This window comes from Girardinichthys multiradiatus, chromosome 4, assembly GCF_021462225.1.
Source record: "Girardinichthys multiradiatus isolate DD_20200921_A chromosome 4, DD_fGirMul_XY1, whole genome shotgun sequence".
NCBI lineage: Eukaryota > Metazoa > Chordata > Actinopteri > Cyprinodontiformes > Goodeidae > Girardinichthys > Girardinichthys multiradiatus.
This window is the reverse complement of record NC_061797.1, coordinates 31,583,023-31,605,410: the sequence shown is the minus strand read 5'-3', so window position 1 is coordinate 31,605,410 and position 22,388 is coordinate 31,583,023. Positions and strand designations below refer to the sequence as shown.

General features: G+C 37.8%; 1 protein-coding gene across 1 annotated transcript in view; it reads left to right on the top strand.

Annotated features, from left to right (window-relative positions):
* Positions 1-12,623: 12,623 nt before the first annotated feature.
* The window catches only part of spon1a (spondin 1a), a 96,683-nt gene continuing 86,918 nt past the window's right edge, over positions 12,624-22,388 (top strand). The window contains exons 1-3 of the mRNA XM_047362281.1: positions 12,624-13,049; positions 13,834-13,940; positions 20,515-20,648. Of these exons, the coding sequence (XP_047218237.1) occupies positions 12,818-13,049; positions 13,834-13,940; positions 20,515-20,648 (473 nt within the window). The 5' untranslated portion in view covers positions 12,624-12,817. The remainder of the gene's footprint in view (positions 13,050-13,833; positions 13,941-20,514; positions 20,649-22,388) is intronic.

The window sequence follows — 22,388 nt, the reverse complement described above, 5'->3', positions numbered from 1 at the left end:
TAATATTTGAGGAAATATTATTTCCTAGATTGGAAACTAACAATCTTTCTGGGTAAATGATCTTCAGCTGACTCATAAAGTGGCCAAGCACGTATTCTTAGCCGTTAGCGGTTGGAGCTAACAAAATAAGTTTATAGCTGGTTACCAGAATCAAACACATACCTTTAAAATACCACTAATAATAGTGTTGAAATGCATAAGCGTGGATGGCATGTTATGGCCAATCTTCTATGTTTAAAAACCACCCTTTAAATAAAGTTTGTTTTAACTTGAAAAACACAACACAGAACACATAATTAGCTGAGTGCTAGACTGCTAGCACTTACTGTAGCTGAGTTTCTTAACACAAACAAAAACAAACATAATTAAACAAACATTATTTAGATAATTTAACTCTAAACTAATCTTCTCTGCCCAAGCACTACCTCTTACATAAAGAGAGCTGAAGAGAAGTTGTCCTGGGTATTGAGGAAAACATCCACTTGTGGGTAAACAAAAGTTTAACTTGCAGCTAACCTCCATAGCTGTGGGGAAGGGCTTTTAGCTGGCCCTGCTGAACCGTATGAGAAAGGAACCTTCGGCTCCTTGATTGCACTATTTGCAGGGATTCATTTAGATAGGACAGTAGATTCTGCAGATGCCACAGCCCTCTGATATTTAGCTAAACATCCATGCAGAATTTCTAAAGATACCTAGAGTTTGTCCATCTTCCACCTACTCTCTACACAGCGATTCATTCATCCGAGGCTGATGTGATTTTTTGGCTCTTACGCCTGGTTCACATGGCAAGATTTTAAAATTGTCAGCTGATTTTCAAAACCTGAGAGACCCTACACGTGATGATTAAAAATCGTAGATATAACAGGTTTGATCCTACAAGCACAACTCACCACACACAAACAGATTTCACTCATGTAGATTCAGATGTCAGATGGAAAATCTCGCAAACCCTCTCGACATTAAACATGAATTTAAAGTAATATCCTTCCGTGTTTCTGGCAGCTCACTTTCTGATTGGCTACACATCACATTCAACAGGCTGTGTGGTCGTTTGTCCTCGGGAAACACCCCACATGGTAGAATATCGGGCCAAGACAATCCAACGTGTTAAATATATGCCCGATTTGGGGTCGGAGAGCTACTAACTTCTTTCTGAGCGAACTAGATCACTCTTGACACACCATACACAGGAGGAAGATTGCATATCATTATCTTAATAGCCATCACCATAATTGGGGAATGTCGGACGGAGAAGATTGGGTCAAAAATCGGCATAAAAATCAGAGCAGCTGTGTCCAGGATGTCAAAACATGTTGTATTAAAAGGATTTGCCAGCCCTTAACCTGCATTAAGATCAGCACAAGTCACTTAAATCAGAGCAAGAGAACGTGAAAGAAAAGTGGCCAGTAATTATTGAGTTCATTATGCATAAACGACATACTGATCTCTCACTATTTAACCAAGCATTATACTCTGCAACACTGAACAAGACAGAAAAATGGTCAGAAATGGCACAGTCTTTGATCTCCGTAATACAGACATTCAGACCATGAGACAGGTACAGATCCAGGGAATGACCTTTAACATGAGTGGAGTCCTGTACTCACTGAATGAAATTACATGAAAATAATAAGAGCAAGAAAGTCTTTCACTAGTGGTCCAGACACAAAATTCTCATGTATGTTGAAATCACCAACGATTAAAACATGGTTATAACTTAACATAAGTAAATCCTTCATTCATTTTGGTGGATGGTACACCACAGCACAGTACGAGATACTCAGTTCTAAAAGTTGGACTTCGAAGCTGATGTAGGAGTGAAAAGCTGCTGACAGTAATGTTTGGTTACAAAAACAGAAGCTACCAGTCCATCTTTACTTTTGGCCCAAGGAGAGCTAAAAAAACCGGGGGGGAGTTCAGAGAAACATGCGGACTCACCAGACTCACCCACATCTCCATTCTGAATAAAAAACTAAAGCTAAAACTAAAAACTTAATTAAAAATAAAAGTCTTATTGGCCAGTCTGAAAACTCAAAAATATCTGTCGATCATAAAAGAGTTGAGTAAAACGATCAGAGCAACAAAAAAGAAGAAAATAATAAGCAGCAAATCCTCAGTTTTTGTATACAAGAGAACACAGTATTGCGTAATATGAAGTATGGCCTAAAAAAAAAATATTTCTTGTTGTCTGATTTAAATGTATTCAACCAAATAGTGTTTTGGAATGTTCAAGGACTTTAATACATCCTAAAATACTTTTGCACCTGTACTTATATTGACCTCCTACAACATATTCCTCTTCTGGTAAAGAAATATAAACAAGATTTTTTTAAATCACAGAGAACACTGAACAAATCTTTATCATCTCAGCACTGTATTTTGCTTCCAGTCTACTAGCAGCAAACCTTGGCTCAGGTAGTTTTGTATCTGTGACAGAGCCTTAATAGTTTCTGACAGGGAGTATGATTTCTTCAAAGCCATTTAGATGTGGCTGGGGTTTCTTCAGAGCTAAAGACAGGATTCAGTAACTAATGCCTCTGCAGAACACAGCACCTGGCGGTCCCTGTCACCTTCTGGTTGACTGTAATCATTTGTGATAGCCCCTATACTCTTTCTGGGCTCTGAACAGCACATGTTACACTCAAGCCTTTAGATTTACATCAAAATGCATTACCTTCAAAGGAGTGGATGGGGTTCTAAATGCATGAAGCCAGGGGGGTAATACAGATGAACTCTTGCATCTTTTTTTTGTCTGTGCTGAGGAACTTTACAGACTGTAGAACATAAACATCAAGACAATAATGTCTTGTTGTGCAGGGCTCTAGGCTCACCAGGATACATTTATCATATTCAAAATGTATAGCTTTCTTATTATTGGGCAGAAACAATTAAGTTTTACAACTTCAGACAAAGTCAAGTTTCCTTAAACTTCTCTCATTTCTAAGTCAAATTAGGTGGACAAAAACATGGTAAATCTTTTTAGCCTTACCAAAAAGTAGTACATGCAGGTTTACTTCAAGTATACCATCTTTAAACTAAAAATAAGAGAGTATACTTTCAGTTTACTCCTAATGTACTTATCAGTAATATAGTTTATGTTACTTAATCATGGCTTATAATAAAAAAAGTATACTAAAAGTATATTTAACCTATACTTATATATAAATGTTTGACTGATATACTTAAGTAGTCATACATTAATAGTACATTTTCACACATACTTGTTTCCTTGTTATACTGCAAGATGTATAATCCTATATTGTAGGTTTTTGGCAGGTCAGCTTTGATATGAATAGCTTAAGAGAGTAATGGTGTAGGTGAACATGATCTGTCATGCAGTGTTATTAACTCACACAGAGACAGATAAACATTTTTCTAATGTTTATTTGAAACCAATCTGACAGTTTTTAAGACTTCATTTATGCTGGCATTTATTATAAACCATTGCCATAACACATGCTTTTTTTTTTTAAATGTACACTGCTCAAAAAAATAAAGGGAACAGTTAAAAAACACAATATAACTCCAAATAAATCAAACTTCTGTGAAATCAAACTGTCCACTTAGGGAGCAACACTGCTTGACAATCAATTTCACATGATGTTGTGCAAATGGAATAGACAACAGGAGGAAATCTTTGGCGATTAGCAACACACACTCAATAAAGGAGTGGTTCTGCAGGTGGGGACCACAGACCACTTCTCAGTACCTATGCTTTCTGGCATGTGTCTGTACAAACGGTTAGAAACCAACTCCATGAGGATGGTATGAGGGCCCAACGTCCACAAATGGGGGTTTTGCTCACAGCCCAACACCATGCAAGACGCTTGGCATTTGCCAGAGAACACCAGGATTATCAAATTCGCCACTGGCGCCCTGTGCTCTTCACAGATGAAAGAAGGTTCACATTGAGCACATGTGACAGATGTGACAGAGTCTGTAGACACCATGGAGAGCGATCTGCTGCCTGCAACATCCTTCAGCATGACCGGTTTGGCAGTGGGTCTGTAATGGTGTGGGGTGGCATTTCTTTGGAGGGGCGCGTGGCCCTCCATGTGCTCGCCAGAGGTAGATCCTCAGACCCCTTGTGAGACCATATGCTGGTGCGGTTGGCCCTGGGTTCCTCCTAATACAGGACAATGCTAAACCTCAGGTGGCTGGAGTGTGTCAGCAGTTCCTGCAAGATGAAGACATTGAAGCTTTGGACTGGCCCACCCGTTGCCCAGACCTGAATACAATTGAGCACATCTGGGACATCATGTCTCGCTCCATCCACCAACGTCACGTTGCACCACAGACTGTCCAGGAGTTGGCGGATGCTTTAGTCCAGGTCTGGGAGGAGATCCCTCAGGAGACCGTCTCATCAGGAGCATGCCCAGGCGTTATAGGGAGGTCATACAGACACGTGGAGGCCACGCACAATACTGAGCCTCTTTTTGACTTGTTTTAAGGACATTACATCAATGTTGGATCAGCCTGTAGTGTGTTTTTCCACTTTAATTTTGTGTATGACTCCAAATCCAGGCCTCCATTGATTCATAAATTTGATTTCCATTGATGATTATTGTGTGATTCTGTTGTCAGCACATTCAACTTTGTACAGAACAAAGCATTCAATGAGAATATTTCATTCATTCAGATCTAGGATGTGTTATTTGAGTGCTCCCTTTATTTTTTTGAGCAGTGTATATACAATATTTTAAAATAGGTAAAATGGCAAGAGAGATCTCTACTAAAACACTTGACTTATGGTAGCATGTCTAATGCAGAAGCAGCTCTTTATTCAAGTTCATATAGTTTTGGCAAACTTGCCATGTACAATTTATCAACTGTTTTAGCAACAACACATTTCACTATTATAATTTCAGGCCAGATTGCATATATGTTTCCAAACTTCCTAACCTTATGTATGAAATTACTTTGTACATTTATCTGTGAATCTTTTTCTATCATGTGACATATTTTAATGGAAGCATGAATTGTGTAACCTTCCTGACTAACTTTACTTGTACTCTTCCTTTGAAAAAAAAAAAACAGACAATCAGAAGCACACAAAGACAAGAAATCAAAATCCCAACTCAAACTTAATGCTATTCTTGGTCAGTGTATTTAAGGATTTCTCATATTTTAAAAAAAATTCTTACACACAACCTTTTGTTTTTATGTAGAATGATGTTGTATGTTGGAGGTAAAAATTATTTTAATCACTGTCATTAATTTGAAATTATCTGAAATCCATTGTGAAATTATGAGAGACACTTACAGAGTGCAACACTGCATGTTTGACATTGAAAATATAAACTACATGCCACTGATACATTCAATTTCTAATTCAATTCAATTCAGTTTTATTTATATAGCGCCAATTTACAACACATGTCGTTTCAAGGCAATTTACAAACACAATTCAATCGAATCATACAGATTTCAAGTTGGGTACATACATTCCAATTTATCCTAACTATCAAACAGTGCAATCACTCATACTGAGCATGCATGTAGCAACAGTGGAAAGGAAAACTCCTTTTTAACAGGAAGAAACCTCCAGCAGAGCCAGGTTCAGTGTGAGCACTAATCCAGTTGTACTTTCTATAGAAAAGAAAAGAGGAACATTAATGTTTATAGCTCTGTTAGTGGGTTCATCTAGGAGAGGAAGACAGCCAAGCAGATGAACTCTGAGCCAGTTTTCAAGTCAAAGCATGAAAGAGAGCACATACAGTTATTTATAGTAGAAGCTCAGCCAGTAGCTATAGGAGAGACAACACTGACAGACAGGGAAAAATGTATCATCTGTATAAGGTGAGCATTAAGTTGTTGGCAGCAACAGTTTGACCAATGTCCCCTTCCAGGAAGATGCCACAGCTAAACACAGAGCCAGGTCAGATGTAGTTTCTACAAAGAGAAAAAACAGAGAGAGAACATAGAGTTAAAAGGTGAAATAACAGCAAATAATGCAAACTTGGAGAGTAGTATGAGAATGTAGCAGAGAGTGAAAGTGGTAATTATGTCCTGCAGCAGTCTAAGCCTATAGCAGCATAACTACAGAGATAGCTCAGGATAACCTAAGCCACTCTAACTGTACGCTTTATCAAAAAGGAAGGTTTTAAGCCTAGCTTTAAAAATAGACAGGGTGTCTGCCTCAAGGAGCAAAACTAGGAGCTGGTTCCACAGGAGAGGAGTCTGCTAACTAAAGGATCTGCCAGCAATTCTACTTCTAGAGACTCTAGGAACCACCAGTAAACCTGCAGTCTGAGAACGAAGTGCTCTGTTAGGAATATATGGAACAATCAGATCTCTGATGTATGATGGAGCTAGATCATTAAGGGCTTTATATGTGAGGAGGAGAATTTTCAATTCTATTCTGGATTTAACAGGGACCCAATGAAGGGAAGCTAAAATAGGAGAAATATGATCTTTCCTTTTAATTTTCATCAGAACTCTTGCTGCAGCATTTTGAACCAGCTGAAGGCTTTTAACTGCATTTTGTGGACATCCTGATAGTAAAGAATTACAGTAGTCCAGCCTTGAAGTAACAAATTCATGGACTAGTTTTTCATTATTTTGTCAAGTTGTTTTTGTCTTACACAAATGGAGGAACTGCACAAATAACAGCAGGGATGTAAACACTTATTGAGCTTGTTGGGGGCAGCATGGTTATGAAATCTAGCAGCTGCTGTGGGGAAAAATCTGTGATAACACTCCTTTGTGCAGCTAGAGTGCATCAGTCTTTCACTGAAGGAGCTCTCTAGTTCTGCAAAAACTTTATGCATGGGGTGGGAGACTTCCCTAAGAAATCCAGACTGGATGGTATTAAAATCACTGGAGAAATCAAAGAACATGATCCTCAAAGTGCTTCCAGGCTTCTCTAGGTGGGTCAGAGCTAGGCACAGGAGAGAGATGATGGCACCACCCAACCCGATGCCAGGCTGGTAGACGAACAGCTGGAACGACTTCACCAGGGGACAAAGATGGTTGGGGAACAACCTCTTGAGGGTTTGATGCGCTGTCAGTGCTACTGGCCTGTAGCTATGGTATAATTCTCTGTAATACCTTTTACAAGTATACTCTCACCACGTCAAAAACAAATGGATTGTAAAATGGTTCCAGACCATTTTAGTTGCACTTCAAAGCCAGTGAATGCCATGTAAACTCATTACCCAAGACAGGCACTTGACCATGCCTGACTTGGCAACATGGAAAGTTTCCTTGTTGAATCTGACTCTTCCATAAGTGCAGCTTGTGCACGCTTTCCTTAAGCGATGTGCAGGGGTGCAGTTGCATTATGGGTAGTATGGAAGTAGAGGGATCGGTGTAACAGCTATACTGGCAGGCCATTAAAAATAAAAATATGAAATTATCCTGAGGCCTAGACACAATTGTATTAAAGGTTGGAGAAGGCCTGCAGCCCTCAAGCTTCACACGTCCTTTTTAGGTTCAGTCATTCTAGATGCTACTATGGATATGGTTCTGCTTTTTAAACAATAGAGCTCACAATAGTTTTATCATTCTGGAAAGTCTGTTCAACTTCTGATGAAAGCAGATCTTTGCTCTAAGCCTCTGAGTTCAGGAGGAGTTGTTAATTTTGTTGACTGTTTTAGGAATTCAAAGAGGTTTCCCCTTATTTTTCTAGCAATATTACATTAGGCTCAGCTGAATGAGTGAATCAAAATCCTGTCATGACACCTGCTGGTGTAGAACTCATCCATCCATCAACCCAATGGTAGATGCACATGGCATAACCACTCTTAAATTGTCAGTGACCATCAGAAGGTGCTGCGTTTCCATTAATGCTCCTCCTGACCTCTCTGAGGACTAAGGGGTGTTGCAAAAAAATGTCAGATGGAAATAAATACTCATAGCAAGATGATGAGCAGAGAGAGTTCAGCAACACTTACACTTACAGTTAACATTTGGTGTACAGCAAGAGTCATGTTTTTCCTTTGCTGTGACTGCATAACATATGTCTAATAAACAATATTTAATGCTTAAATGCTTTGGATGGGAGAAAAAGGAGAACAATAGAGCAAAAAAGCTGTGGTGGGGATGCTAAAAAGAGAAAGAGGCAGTAACCAAACTAGTAAGAATATTTTATAACTTAGCCTGTTAATTAGGAACAGAAGTTCAAAATAAAGGCAGCCACAGCGTATACAACATGGTAAATGTATGAACAGACATCATATTTTTCCTTTTTTTCAATCATTGCCGGCTTCGCCTAATAATTAATGGTATAATGGAACTGTTGCCATGTGTTTTTCTGCATTTGAGGGTCCTTTGAAAAAGAGCTGAAAGAACAACTAAATCCTTGAACTGACAGAGAATGTTGTTTTTTAATTATATATTGTGTGTATATAAATTAATAACCTTTGATATCCTTCACATTGTGTTTCTTATTTGTTCCATTGATGCATACCTCATAAGTTGCAGAGCTATCCTGGACAGTGCTTACCTGTGATCAGATAAAGAGCTAAGAGCAATATTTTTTAAGTACTCTCTTCTATTTGTTGGACCAGTTGATCAAACCAATCTTTGTAATTAGTGGGCAAAAGCATTATTCACAGATCATGGGTCCAACAGAATAAAGACCCAAAACACGCACCTAAATTTACCCAAGAATGGCTTCAAACATAAGGCTGGACTATTCTGAAGTGGCCTTTGATGAACCCTGAACTTAATCTTATACCATTTGTGGCAGAAGTTAAACATGCAGTTAGGAGATGGCACCCTATAAAGCAGTGTTTTTTTTTTTTCTTTCTTTAAGGGTGCCAACAGTTTTGTCCACATCTGTAGTTATGTTTGCTGTTTGGTACTTAGCTCCTTGAGCTAAATGTTGACAGTTGCAGTGTCATTAGAGCCATGGCTAAGAAATTTTACTTTTCTTACGCTGTATGTTGACATGTTATCATTAACAATGTACAACATCAGCCATGTCCCTAAAATGTCTCTATAATTGCAGAGGGAAAATTTAACGTGTGTATCAATTTGGCCTATAATCTATGCCACAGCTTTAACAAATGTCGCCCCACCACAAAACTCGTAGCACTGATGAAAACCTGTTATCACTGAAGATCATAAAAATAATTAGACACATTATCAGGATCCATGGTTGTCAACATTAACTTTTGTTTTAGTGCATTCAGTAATTGTAGCATCTGTTCACTTAAATGCAAAATGTCAATTTGCTGACTGCAGAAGAGTAAAGGTCAGAAAATCGAAAGTCTTGTGGGCTTCATCCGGGGGGCGTGGGATAGATTTCTGCAAAATGTCAGGCAATGTGATTAGAAAGTTTATGATATTTTATTAGACTAAATGATCTGTTCCGCCGCCTCTCTGGCTGAGATGAGATGTTAGACAGTAAAGAAATGTCCCTAATTTAAGTAAAACACTGTTACATTGCAAAAGCGTAATGACTATGATAAACCTTTATCATTTTTCATCTAACAAATATATATTCAGTTGAGTATCTTCAGTAATATCAAGTAATTATTTACATAGTTGTTCCATTTATTTTATTCTCTACCTTCATGGACCTTCTGCTTTTTTTTTAATACATTTGGCTGATGAGTTACAGGTAATTGTTTTTCCACTGACAATTATTTGTCCATTCACATGAAAAGCAAATAGTGTCCTGCTAACTTTCATTCCTCATACTCTATTTTTCTTTTTCTATTAGTGCCATAGTTGAACCGCAGGGTACGTCTGAAATAGATTCACCTTAATTCAAAGGGCCAACACACAGCCACAAAAAGAACCATGCACATTCAGACTAAGGTTGGTTTAAAATCACAATAAATAAATACATATTTAAGCTAATAATAAGCAGTAAAACCATGGTATGTAAAATGGAGACCTTCGTTGGGAGTTAACATTGCCCCACAATGCAATCTCTGTTAATTACAGCTAAAAAACAGTAAGGTGGAGTTAATTCTTCAATATGCAATTACCGTTCGCTACCTAGATTAATCAATAAATTCAATATATCAAATAGGAATTTTAATTTTAGTGAAATTCACATTATATAGATTCACAACACATAATGATATGTTTCAATATTTTATTTCTGTTCATTTCTATAATTAGGCCTGACTGCCAATGCAAACCCCACATTTTGTTTATGAGAAAATATTTCTTTGATGGTTTTTGAATACAGAGATGTAATGTTACTGTTACTGTTGACACAATCATAGGAAAGACTGCTGACTTAACAATTAAGCCACTCATGGACAAAATATAACATCAGAAGTTTCATACATTGGCTAAGGAGAAAAAGGAATGGATTGTTGCTCAATGGTCCAAAGTAATTTTTTCACATAAAAGTAAATTTTGCATTTTGTTTGGAAGCTTGAAGTATCAGATTCTGAAGGAACACTGGAGAGGTACAGAATCTACGTTGCTTGACGTCCAGTGTGAAGTTTCTACAGATGATGATTTGCTGATGTTGGTCCACTGTTTTTTCAAGAAAATGTCATTTCAGGCAGGAAATTGTTGAGCACTTCATGCTTCCCTCTGCTGATTAGGTTTATGCAGATGCATATTTCATTCGCATGTGTTGGCACCTGCTCATACTGCCATTGGTACCAATACTTGTTTCAATAAACATGGTGACACTTAAAATATGAAACTCTGAGTAATGAATGTAAATAAAGAAATTGTTTAATTATTTGTAATAATTTATGGAAATATTTATTGAAATATATTGAAGAATTCCAACTTTTCATTACTTTTACCCACAGTCGGAGTTGGCTGAAGGTTTTATGAGGCACTAGGCAGAATTTAATTTAGGGCCCACCTCCAGTTAAAGCCCATCATCCACAACTGAGGTCTCATTTATATGTAGCTAAAATATGTTTATAATTCTGCAAAGCAAAATAATTTTTTTTAATTGTCTTCACAGCAAGGCCATGGTTTGATGTTGCGTTCATATGGAGCCCGTGAGGGGACATGGGGGAGGTTTTTTTTTTCTTTTGCGTCCCCACGCAATACTTTTTGCGTTCCCACGCAATAGTCTTTGCGTTATCTCGCAATACTTTGTGGGATAATTTCCAAACCTAACTGCAAAAATGGAACAAACGCTACAACCGTTTTTGAGATTTATTGAGTTTTATTTTGAAATCGGCCTAAAATAAAATGATCTAGCAACATCCTGCATGATGTGTACTTTTTTTTTGCACGCCATTAGTGCTTTGGTTTTATAGTGATTTGAACGGTTCTTCTTATCCTAAGCATTTAATCGCATTGTTGACCTGCATATGACAAATAAACCATACCAATGCCATATCAGTGCTGTTTGTTTTATGAGCAGCTTGTCATATGTGCTGCTGTTCCAAAATGCACAGCTCAAGGTGATTAACAACTTTTGCGAGCCAACGCAAAGGAATTGCTTGAGGACGCAAAAGTATTGCGAGCGGACGCAAAAGTATTGCGAGCGAACGCAAAAGTATTGCGAGTGAACGCAAAAGTATTGCGTGGGGACGCAAAAGAAAAAAAAAATTCCCCCCTCCATAGAGCCCGCGAGGGGACATGGGACATGGGGGTATTGCGGAGGCAATATTTTTGCGTCCCCACGCTATATTTTTTGCGTTCTCACGCAATAGTCTTTGTGTTATCTCTTGCAATACTTTGTGGGAGACCCGTTTTTGAGATTTATTGAGTTTTATTTTGAAATCGACCTTAAATAAAATGATCTTCAATCACACTTAAAGAAAGTTATTAACCACATGCTGTCAAACTACTGAACTCTGGACAATAATACTGCACGAAACCACATCTGTGACACGTTATTTGCTTATTACTGCTGGATGATATGTACTTTTTTGGCACGCCACTTTTGTTTTTATACTGAGTTGAACGGTTCTTATCCTAAGCATTTAATCGCATTGTTGACTGCGTGTTAACCTGCCTATGACAAATAAACCATATCAATGCCACATCAGTGTTGTTTGTTTTGTGAGCAGTTTGTCAAATGTGCTGCTGTTCCAAAATGCACAGCTTTCTCAAGGTGATTAACAACTTTTGCGAGCAAACGCAAAAGTATTGCGAGCGAACGCAAAAGTATTGCGTGGGGACGCAAAATAAAAAAATATCCCCCATGTACCCTCGCGGGCTCCGTACCGTACGTTCACAATCAACAAAAAAGCTTAAAATGTTTTCCAGTTCACGTTCAAACAGTAAAAATACAATAAAGCAGCTATATGTCTCTGTTAATAGTATAGCTTTCAAACTATGAAGGCTTTTTTTGTTGTGCGCAACTGTAGGTATTTATCAACATGCCATTTGTAAATTAAAATTGTCCTGGGCTCCCCAGGCAGGCATGGGGTCGTGTGCGGTCGCGAAAGTCGCTTCTGCCTCGGTCCTGCACAAGGTAAAAAAAGAGCTAATAATAAATGTATTCTTGTTTAGTGAATCCTTTAACAGCATCCTGCTGTGTTCAATCCTTGAGTTTTTCATTTGCTGTGTCGTTATGCATTCATGTCATATTTCAGGGGATTAAGACATACACGTAGTGGTTGTCTTTACGCGCTTCTTGGTGTGTCAAAACCGCCCGGTAGGTTTGTAAGTGTCCGTAGCCCTGGAGACAGACACGCAACATTCATTACTCTCTCTGCCACTTGCCCGGACTGCTCAGTGAGCCGCTCATGTAGAGAGAGCGCACAGGCGCATCCCAGCCAGTCCTCCACTCTCATTTATACAGTATGGATCCGCCCAGCTAAGAACGCACAAGTCCACTTAAGCAGCTGGCAAGTTGGAGTGAAAACCAGAGAAGAGGCAAACCTGTACTCCATCTCTAACATTCATTCGTTCTCCTCTTAAAATTTGCAAAATGTCAGCATCCCGACAATATCCACGGGCTGTACTCCTGCTCTGCTTAATCTCTTCCGTCGCTTGTAATACGTTTGCGTTCACCGAGGAGCCATTCGACAGAGCCGTGAAGGCGGACAGCTACTGCAGTCGGGTTTTACGGGCTCAGAGCAATCGGAAGGAGATCAACAACGAGTTTCAACTCCTGGTTGAGGGAGATCCTGAGCGATACCAGCCAAGGAGCACATACAGAGGTGGGTGATCTGTGAACACTTAACCCGTCTGCTAAAACTTCAAATAAGTTCCCATGCAATTTGTTAAAAAGGAAACCAAGATGCTGCTTCAAGATAGCAGATCACTTATAAATAGCTAAGGTTGAATCAACTTTGGTTGTTTTTTGTTTTTTTTTCACATGTAAACATTCTTGAGTTTCCAAGTTATGTTTGATCAAATCTTGAAATAAACAATATATAGAACTATCTCACTCTCTGTGCTCCTGTGTTTTTGGCACTGACTTAGACTGTTAGAACAAAACTTAGATCCCCAGATCAGCTTTTTTTTGTCTGCAGTCAAAGTTACTGGATGCACTGCGCAAACAAGTGCCATCTGCTCTGTGATCCATTAAGGCTTATGCCTTCCGATTAAAGAAGAAGAAAAAAAAAAAAAACATGTGGCAGCCTGATCATATCAGTCGCTTTTAATTTTTTTCATTATCTCAGTTTGATGTGTAAATCACCACATACAATAAAAACGACTACCTTCAAAGTCGGAACGTATTAACGTTTTTCTTTAAAATTAACTACAGCTTAATGTGTAACGATATTATTTTGCCCCTGATTTTAAAATTCACCAAGAATGTCTTGAAAGCCTTGCTTAGACTGCCAGTTTCCTGTAACAATCTCCAGATGATGGAAATATATTATACCTTAGTCTTAGGTGCTAGATTGTTAACTGAGCCAACAGTTTTTGTAAATGTATTCAAGGTTGTAGGGTTCTGTGTAAATTGATACTTGCCACTCTTGTTTTTTCCTCATCAAGTGAGTCTGACTGCAACCAGCCCCTCTTACTTTAGGGGGTTCACCCTTATTGCCCTGAAGGAGGGTGCCGAAGGAGAAAAGGACGAGGACTATGCTGGAAATTTCCAGGTAAGGAATCAGCTGCAGATCTTGACATAGAGTAGTCAAAAGTAAAAAAAAAAAAAATCTGGTAAAACAGCTTGTGCTATTAAATTGTGGTGCAGACATTCTGTGTAACTTATTTGTGATATAATACATTTGTTACTGTCAGTGGGAGAAAAAAACACTATCCACATTTTGGAACTGAAAAATGCACCATTTTTCATCTTCACTCTAAAGCAAACACAGTGTTTGACCATAGCTGTCTTGCTTTGACATCTTTTTGATCTGGATGGTTCTACCTCACATGTTCTACCAGGCTAGATTTAGATTATGAGAAGAGCCAACCATCAGCTCATCATCATACTGCCTTTGTTTTCCAGGATTGTTGACCTAGACACATATAAAGTCTAATAAATAATTTATTCACAAGTAATGATGTATGTGATTTAGTGTACAATTAGAGCAGTTCACAGGCTCATTAGAGTTTTATGAAACCAAGCTCAACGTAAGAATTAAGGGGAGGAGGGAGGGATCAGAGAGAGGCCAGAAGTTCAAAAAGAAGAAAAAAATGAGCAGAGAGCTGGTGCTGCCACGGTATGCTAATGTGATGATGGGCAAATGTGTGGGGCTTTAGTAATTGTAATGCAGTGCGAGATGTGGTGTGTGGTTGAGAAAATATCTTCCTTTTGTCTGTGTATCAGTATATGACAGATACAATGACTTATGGTAATGCAGTGTATATTAAGTCAATTTTATTTCAAATTTAGGCTTATTTAACTGCATTGATCATCTTGAGCAATAAAATATGACTTCTGACAGATCAACTAAAAAATAACTTTTATTCCCTTTCTAATGCATTTTGTTGTGTTTTTGTATTGTGCCAATGACTGTTTATTGCACTAAAGTAGAAACAATGGTTTCAACAAATGTAAGACACATACTCAGTGATGCTATACCGGTGGCTGTGGACTGGTTATCCATCACGAGGTTGGCAAATTGATCCTTAGAACCTTCTAAATAGATACAGAAATCCATTGTCCTTGATGTCCTTATTGGAGTGTGAATGTGCATATTTAAAAACATTTTAAAGGAAAATGATATTTAAGCAGAATTCATGCATGAACATGTGTGCATGAGTGAAGAAGGAAGTCATTGTTCATTGCTTTGTAGAGCTAGTCAAGACTAAATGGTGCTTCATATGCATGAATGATACTAATATAAAGACATGAGGTTTTCAAGTATTTCATAACAAATGAGTCACAGAGTAATTAATTTAAATTCCATCATTATAAAAGTCTCAAAACTACTGGAAACAAGGCAAAAAAGTTAATTTGCAATCTAGTGTACTTGTATATAGACCTTCAATTTAGTTTTCTGTAGGGCTACACAATATCAGAAAATAAATGCAATTGCACTATTTTTCATTAATATTACCTTGATAATATTGATTGTGATTACCACTTCTGTGATCTTTAGTATCCTAGTCACTTAAATATTGATATAAGGTGTGAATCATATTTGGTGCAATTTGCTAATTATGTTTTTGGAACGCAGAGTATGACTATATTGCATGAAAAATAAAATAACCTAACAGACAGTGTATCCATATATTTGCAATTGTAATCTGTGCATTGCAATGCCAATTGCATTATAGCTAGTCTCATGTTGAGGCTTGTAGGTCTTTGTCATTTTAACCTGCTGTCCTTTTAAAAAGGGCCTGCAGTACAATTCATGTAGAAATATGCAAAGCAGTCCCCCAGTAGCTCTAGTAAAAGTCACTGCTGTGCTGTGGCATCTGTGAACTTTGAATTGAGGGAGTGGAGGATTGGAGCATTTTATTTTTGTCCTATGTACGCGCCACTCCTTATTATTTAGTGATAACATTAGAAAATCTACTTTTTTATGTTGTGTTTATCTTTGCAATAGATTTCAAGCTGTTGATATGCACTGGCTGTTGTTCAATGTGCACCTCCTCAACCTTAAGTCTGTGTGGTCAGAAACAGGGGTAAAGAAGGAAAGGATTTCTCAGTTCATATTCAGTTATTGTTGCTCACATGTTTGACTGTTGAGAAGGAGAGATAAAATAAGCAGATGTGTGACCATTGCTTTTTAGATGGTAGCATGAAAGAAAAGCAATAGTGGGACCTGCTTTTGATTAGACTCAGGGTTTTAGAAGCTACGGCCCTCCTTCAAAGCAGCAGATGTCTTTTTTTTTTTCCTGGCAAGGTAAGACAGAGCTTTAAAAATAAAATGCTACTTAAAAAGATATCTTGATATCATCACCTGGTCAATCAGTCTTTCACATTTGATGTCCTCTGTTCCATAATGAAATCACATAAATTCATTATTTTGAAAAGAAGTTGAGTTGACTGGGGCTTAGTTGTGTAAAGAAAGGAAAGAAAAGAGATGGCTCAACAGAAGACGTCAAGGTTTATTTAACATACAGCTCATTTGAAATCTGCTGGTGTGCCCGATCCCAGCCATCTCAGAACAGCTTCTGACTTGATGAAAAGCACATTTATTGAGCTCTCTCGGGAGGTCAGCTGCCACTGTGTGTGTCTGTATGGTTTTTGGCAAGACTGTAAAGCAGCAGGGAATGTTGGTGATGTCTGATGAGACATTATTTCTCAGCAGGCGGACATAATAGGACAAGAAAAGGAAAATTGTTATGTGGCCGTGTAAAAGAGTGAAATTATTGACATGATCTAGCTTTCGCAGATTTAGCATTTTTATTTTGCTTTTGGTATCACCATGTTTTCTTTTTCATATTGGTTTTGAATAGTTTTGTTAAGGCTTGACAAGGAGCTAAGTAGAAGATTTTAAAACAGGATTAGAAAAAGGGGTCATTATCCATTTTGCAGCAAATTGCTTGATTTCAAGTGCAGATGGTGTTCAATTCATTTCCATATTACTCCACTGGTTTTAACATATGTTGTGGCCTCCCCAGGCTGGTTCAGGATGCCTTTCTGAAACCATGGGAGCATGTACAGAAGTGGGGGTGTAATCTGTTAGACTCAGAAAGGCTAAATACACATGACATGCATGCACACACGCACGCACACACACACACACACACACACACACACACACACACACACTTCCACGGTTCATGGACTCCACTTACTCTACCTTTGACTTCTAACACACACACACTCACCATTTCGAAGGTAACTCATTCATAACATAGCATGACAAAGGAAATTCTCTGCTGACAGCTTTATGGACTGAGAAAGTTCCTCATCTTTACTTCCCTGATGTCTCTTCCTATCAAACGCATCCTTGATCTCTGGGCAGTGAGTATTACTTCCTTGGCACAACTTATCCATTTTTGTGTGCTGTTAAAATCAGTGTGATACTCAGTATATCAAGTGTGAGAGGCCAAAGTAGAGAGGCCATCATGTATTAAGAACCTTGCCAAGTATGCAGATGTTTTTGTATTGGCTCTAAATTGTCATTGTCTTGAAGGTAGGTGAAGTCATTGCCTTTCAGCCCTGATGCAGAAACAAGCAAGCAAAAAGAGCCATTAATCTTATTTTTTTGTAATTGTTACTATGGCCATGAACTGTACAGAGTGACCTCATGAGATTGCTTAGATGATGACTGAAATTTTTATTTTCAAAATGTTTGCTGGGCTTAAAGATATAGATAGGGTGATGATATTATTCATCCAGGAATAGTTCCTGGCTTTTAAGAGCTTTTCAAGCATCTGATTAGAAAACGTTTTCAAATACAGTTTTGGTATTTTTCTCAGAAGGTAGAACTTAAGGCATATTTGTTGGCTGGTCTTGAAATGCCTCAGTCTCCTCCTAAAATGCAGAAACTTGTTAAAGTGGAGTAGGGGGTGGGCGTATGTACTGTAGACCTTGAATTGTGAAGGATTAGAAAATGTTGATGAGGTGACAAAGCAGCGAGATCATAATATCGTCTATAAAGCACAATATGTGCAATTCAGCCAATCCCATAACACGGGGTTTAAGTGTCTATTTGTAGCATCAGTGGATCAAAACGTCAGAAATAAGAGTCTTATAAAGTCCTCTAAACTTCAAATATCATAAAGTAAACTGCTTACAGTATCCTCTTTGCTAATAAAATCCAACAGTGTGAATGCTGGTGCATTGTGTTCAGGCTGCGGAATCTAATTTATCTGACATCATCATGTACAGAAGAAATTGAGTGTGTTGGTAAGATGGCTGGGAAATTATGAAGATATTACCACTGCTATTGTTGCCAATAATTATGGAAACATTTATGCAAAAGTTTAACTGTTAACTTGATGAATTTCCACACAAAAAACATGCTACAACATTTCCATACTGTTTCATACATACTGGGAAGCAAGAATGAACTTTACTTAAGTGTTGTTGGATTGTTTTGAAATTAAAATGATTATTTTGTGATAGACAGGACATTTTGAGACCCAGTGTATTTCATGTCTTAAAAATGGCAACGTGTATTAGAATAAGCCATTTTGTTTTATGTTGATTATACTTGGCAGAATTAGCAAAATTGTGTAAACTCATTATAATATAGTTAAAAAAAGCTCTTTGCACTAAGAGCTGCAATATATTTTTTTATCTTTAAGAGTTCTGCTTTTATGTAGGGTAAATGTGACAGAGTTTTTATTGTAATTTTACTGTAAAAAAATCTTGATATGTGTTTTCTGTCTTATCAACCAATCCTAAGTAAAAGGGTCCTTGCTCAGCTTATGTTCCTGATAAGTATGAAATAATGCATGAATGAGGGAAATGCCTGGAGAGACAGATGCATAGATGGACTGGATGAAGACTACCTCCATTCTATGATATATTGGCTGATAATATGCACCATGAAAACTGTATTACTTTGTTTGGGATTCAAACCAGGGATTACTGATACAGACTTATACTCTTATAAAAAATGTTGTATTTTTTGCGATAATGATAGGAGCAACAATATAAAGCATGAAACACTTTATCTTTTTTTTTTTTTGGAAATACATCTGTCATTGTGTAAAGTCAAAAACAAACACAAATACTGCTTTCAATGAGAGATTTGACATGACTTCTTAGGCATATATATTACTACCAGATCTGAACTTGGGTAGAAGAGGGCTTCATTTGCTCGTATCCTTCCATATCCTTTTTCTTCAGAGGATCCTAAATCTGCCTATAGCATTGGCATCTGTTTCTGTAAATCATGTAAAGATACTCCATAAAAGAGCAGGGTGGTGTCTTAGATAAGATCGTAATGAATAGATCACTACACAACTTTTGTGGTTTCTCAGGTATGCAATTGCTAGTATCTATGCATTGACTCAGTGAGTTGGTACAGGGTCATGAACACAGAATGGTAATTGATACTCGTGGAGAGTAAAGGTAGGCCATGTATTCTGATCACAAAGAGGAGCTGCCATAGCGCAACCTTTTGAAAAGCTTTATGCTGGCTTTGATGAAAAGATTTCAGTACATGCAGTGTATGCATCACAGTTTAGGTAGGTAATGTACTTAGGGAAGAGCAGGGAGTGTTCAGCAGTTGAAAAGGGGGAAGCAATATGAGAGGAAAATAAGATTACCGAAGCTAAGTAATGTTGTGGAAAACATTAGTTTTTGGAGCATTTGTGGAATCTGATGAAAAAGCAATTTGATCAGTTGAGACCCTTTCTAATTACTCACTAGGATTAAAGAATGAGGTGCCAAATATCTCAGGACATTTAGATGCCCTTGTGTGTTTATGATACTAACAAAGTAAAGCTGTGAAACAATGTTTGATGCTTGATCACACTGCAGTATCGTTGGTCCTGCAGTGCAGTAGCTGTTTTATTTGTCTGATTAGGGAACTAAAACGATTTGAAAAACTGTGATTAATAATTCAATTCAATTCAGTTTATTTATATCAGTTCACAACACATGTCGTCTCAAGGCACTTCACAAAAGTCAGGTACATACCAATGACTTTTGTGAGGAATTAATCCTAATCATTGAACAGTGCAGTCAGATTCAGTTATTTATTCAATCTGGATAAAAAGTTTTTCTATCCAAGGAAACCCAGCAGATGGCATCCAGTCAGTGACTTGCAGCATTCCCTCCTCCTGGATGAGCATGTAGAGACAGTGAACAGTCACTGGTGTTGACTTTGCAGCAATCCCTCATACTGAGCATGTATGTAGCGACAGTGGAGAGGAAAAACTCCCTTTTATTAGGAAGAAACCTCCAGCAGAACCAGGCTCAGTGTGAGCGGCCATCTGCCACGACCGACTGGGGGTTTGAGAAAACAAAGCAGAGACACAAAGAGAACAAAGAAGCACTGATCCAGGAGTACTTTCTATGGGAAGGAAAAGTAAATGTTAATGGATGTAGCTCCTTCAGTCGTTTCATCTAGAAAGAAAGAACAGATAAACTCTGAGCCAGTTTTCAAGGTTAGAGTCTGAAAGAGAGCACATACAGTTAGTTACAGTTAAGCTCAGTCAATCGCCATGTCTAGGAGAGAGAAAGGGCCCCTTACTCCATCCATAAGAGATTCTTTAAGAAGCTTAAGGCAAAAGAGGAAATGTGGATGTCGTTGAAGTCTGGTCTGTGAGCATTTGTGTTGATCACTAATTTCTTTGTCTTTGTTTGTGTTACAGATAATTGATGAGGAAGAGACACAGTTTATGACCAATTGTCCCCCTGCAGTGACAGAGGGCACTCCCCGCAGGCGGAGCAATATCCAAGTTTTTTGGACTGCGCCTAATAGTGGCACCGGCTGTGTTCTTCTCAAGTATGTATACAGCAGTGGATGCTGGGGATGTCTTGCAGAGGCAAGTCCTCAGCTCTAATACTTACAGAGACACTGCACTCTTACCTACTAATCACACTTACCTTTAGTATAATTTAATGCAAACTTTTTTAAATGGATCTTTTCACCTTTGTTCTTGGTGAATATGACGTGCTTTAAGTGTCAATTATTAGGATTATTAAAACCAGTTTACATTGAGAACAGATTTGATATGTTTTGTGATTGATTGTTTTGGGAAGATGAATGTGAGTACATTTATCAGAATCAGAATCAGCTTTATTGCCAAGTTCGTACATACAAACAAGGAATTTGCCTCCGGTACACTTTGCTCTTTTGTTCTGTTTTTGCATTACAGAATATACAAATTTACAATTTACAATTTACAATGTACAATATACAATGTACAATGCAATATTCTGCATTACAGAATATACAAATTTACAATTTACAATGTTTTAAAGCTTGATTAAATGAATGGGGGGGGGGGTTCTACAATGCATCTTCTTGTGTTCACTTGCATGTTCTCCCAATGTGGACTAGATGCCTCCACTATATTACTCATAGTGTAAGGAGAGTAAAGAATATTAAACAGCAGGTTCTTATTGACACTGAAACTGGTACTTGAAGGTTGTTCAGACTTTACTCGCAGGAACCTTGGTTGCTTTTGATCATCTTTAGCTTAAAATCTAAAATACTTTGGCAAATTGTTTGGCACTAGCACCACCTAGTTAATACTATTACTAATACTACAACTACTACTAGTAATAATAATAATTTTATTTTGTTAGGACCTTCAGAGAAATGCATTTTTTGCCTTTTAGGAAATCCTGGTTATGATGTCATAATATCACCTAAAACATACTCAACTAATGCTATTATCAGAAAATGGGTAAAAAGGATTTAAAAACATAGAGTTAAAATTCATTGTAGAGAATGAAACTAAATAAAATGTTGGGGAACTGCTAAAAGAATAAAGAAACAACATACAAAACTATGGCAACTAAATGGAGGTGTTGGGGGTGGCTGTGGTATAGGCAGCAAAAGAGGAGGCTAGCCCATGGCCAATTTAATATTTTACACTGTTGTTAGGGATGTCATAACTTTAGAAACCATGATTTGAGGAGGGAGCTTGATAAGCATTTGTGGTCTTAGCCCTACCTGTAGGATAGTTGATGATGATGGCAAGGTTTTGCTATGCCTCTGTGCTGCAACAGTTTAAATGTCCTAATAGTAATATTAAATGGAAAGGTTCAGCCTTTGTATTTGTGAAGTGGAGTTTTTATTTATTTTTTTATTTTTTTATATAAAAAGCAGATATTTGGCAGCATAATTCACAGTATCCATAAGTGAAACTGTCAGGCATGTAGTCACATCTTACAGTCAACATACTGTATGTACACAAGAACTAACAAAATGTCCAGTGCTTCACAGGAGATTAGCAGAGGGACGTGAAATGTATCACCACTCCAGGCAGTGTAAATGTTTGTTTTTAATTGTACTTCACATAGCCTGCTTTTACAATATTTTTGGTTATCAACAAAAGCCCTGCACTGAAAATTGCACGTGTGTACACGCTGTGTGGGTTTGTGTGTCTGAAAGCTCCTGTGACTGACTTGTACCCTAAACTTTGCTGTCTGACAGTGTAATTATTGCTGACTTTGTCATGGAAAAACTGAGCCTTGTGAGATGATTTTGTCCATGGTTTGTCCATGATGATAGGGC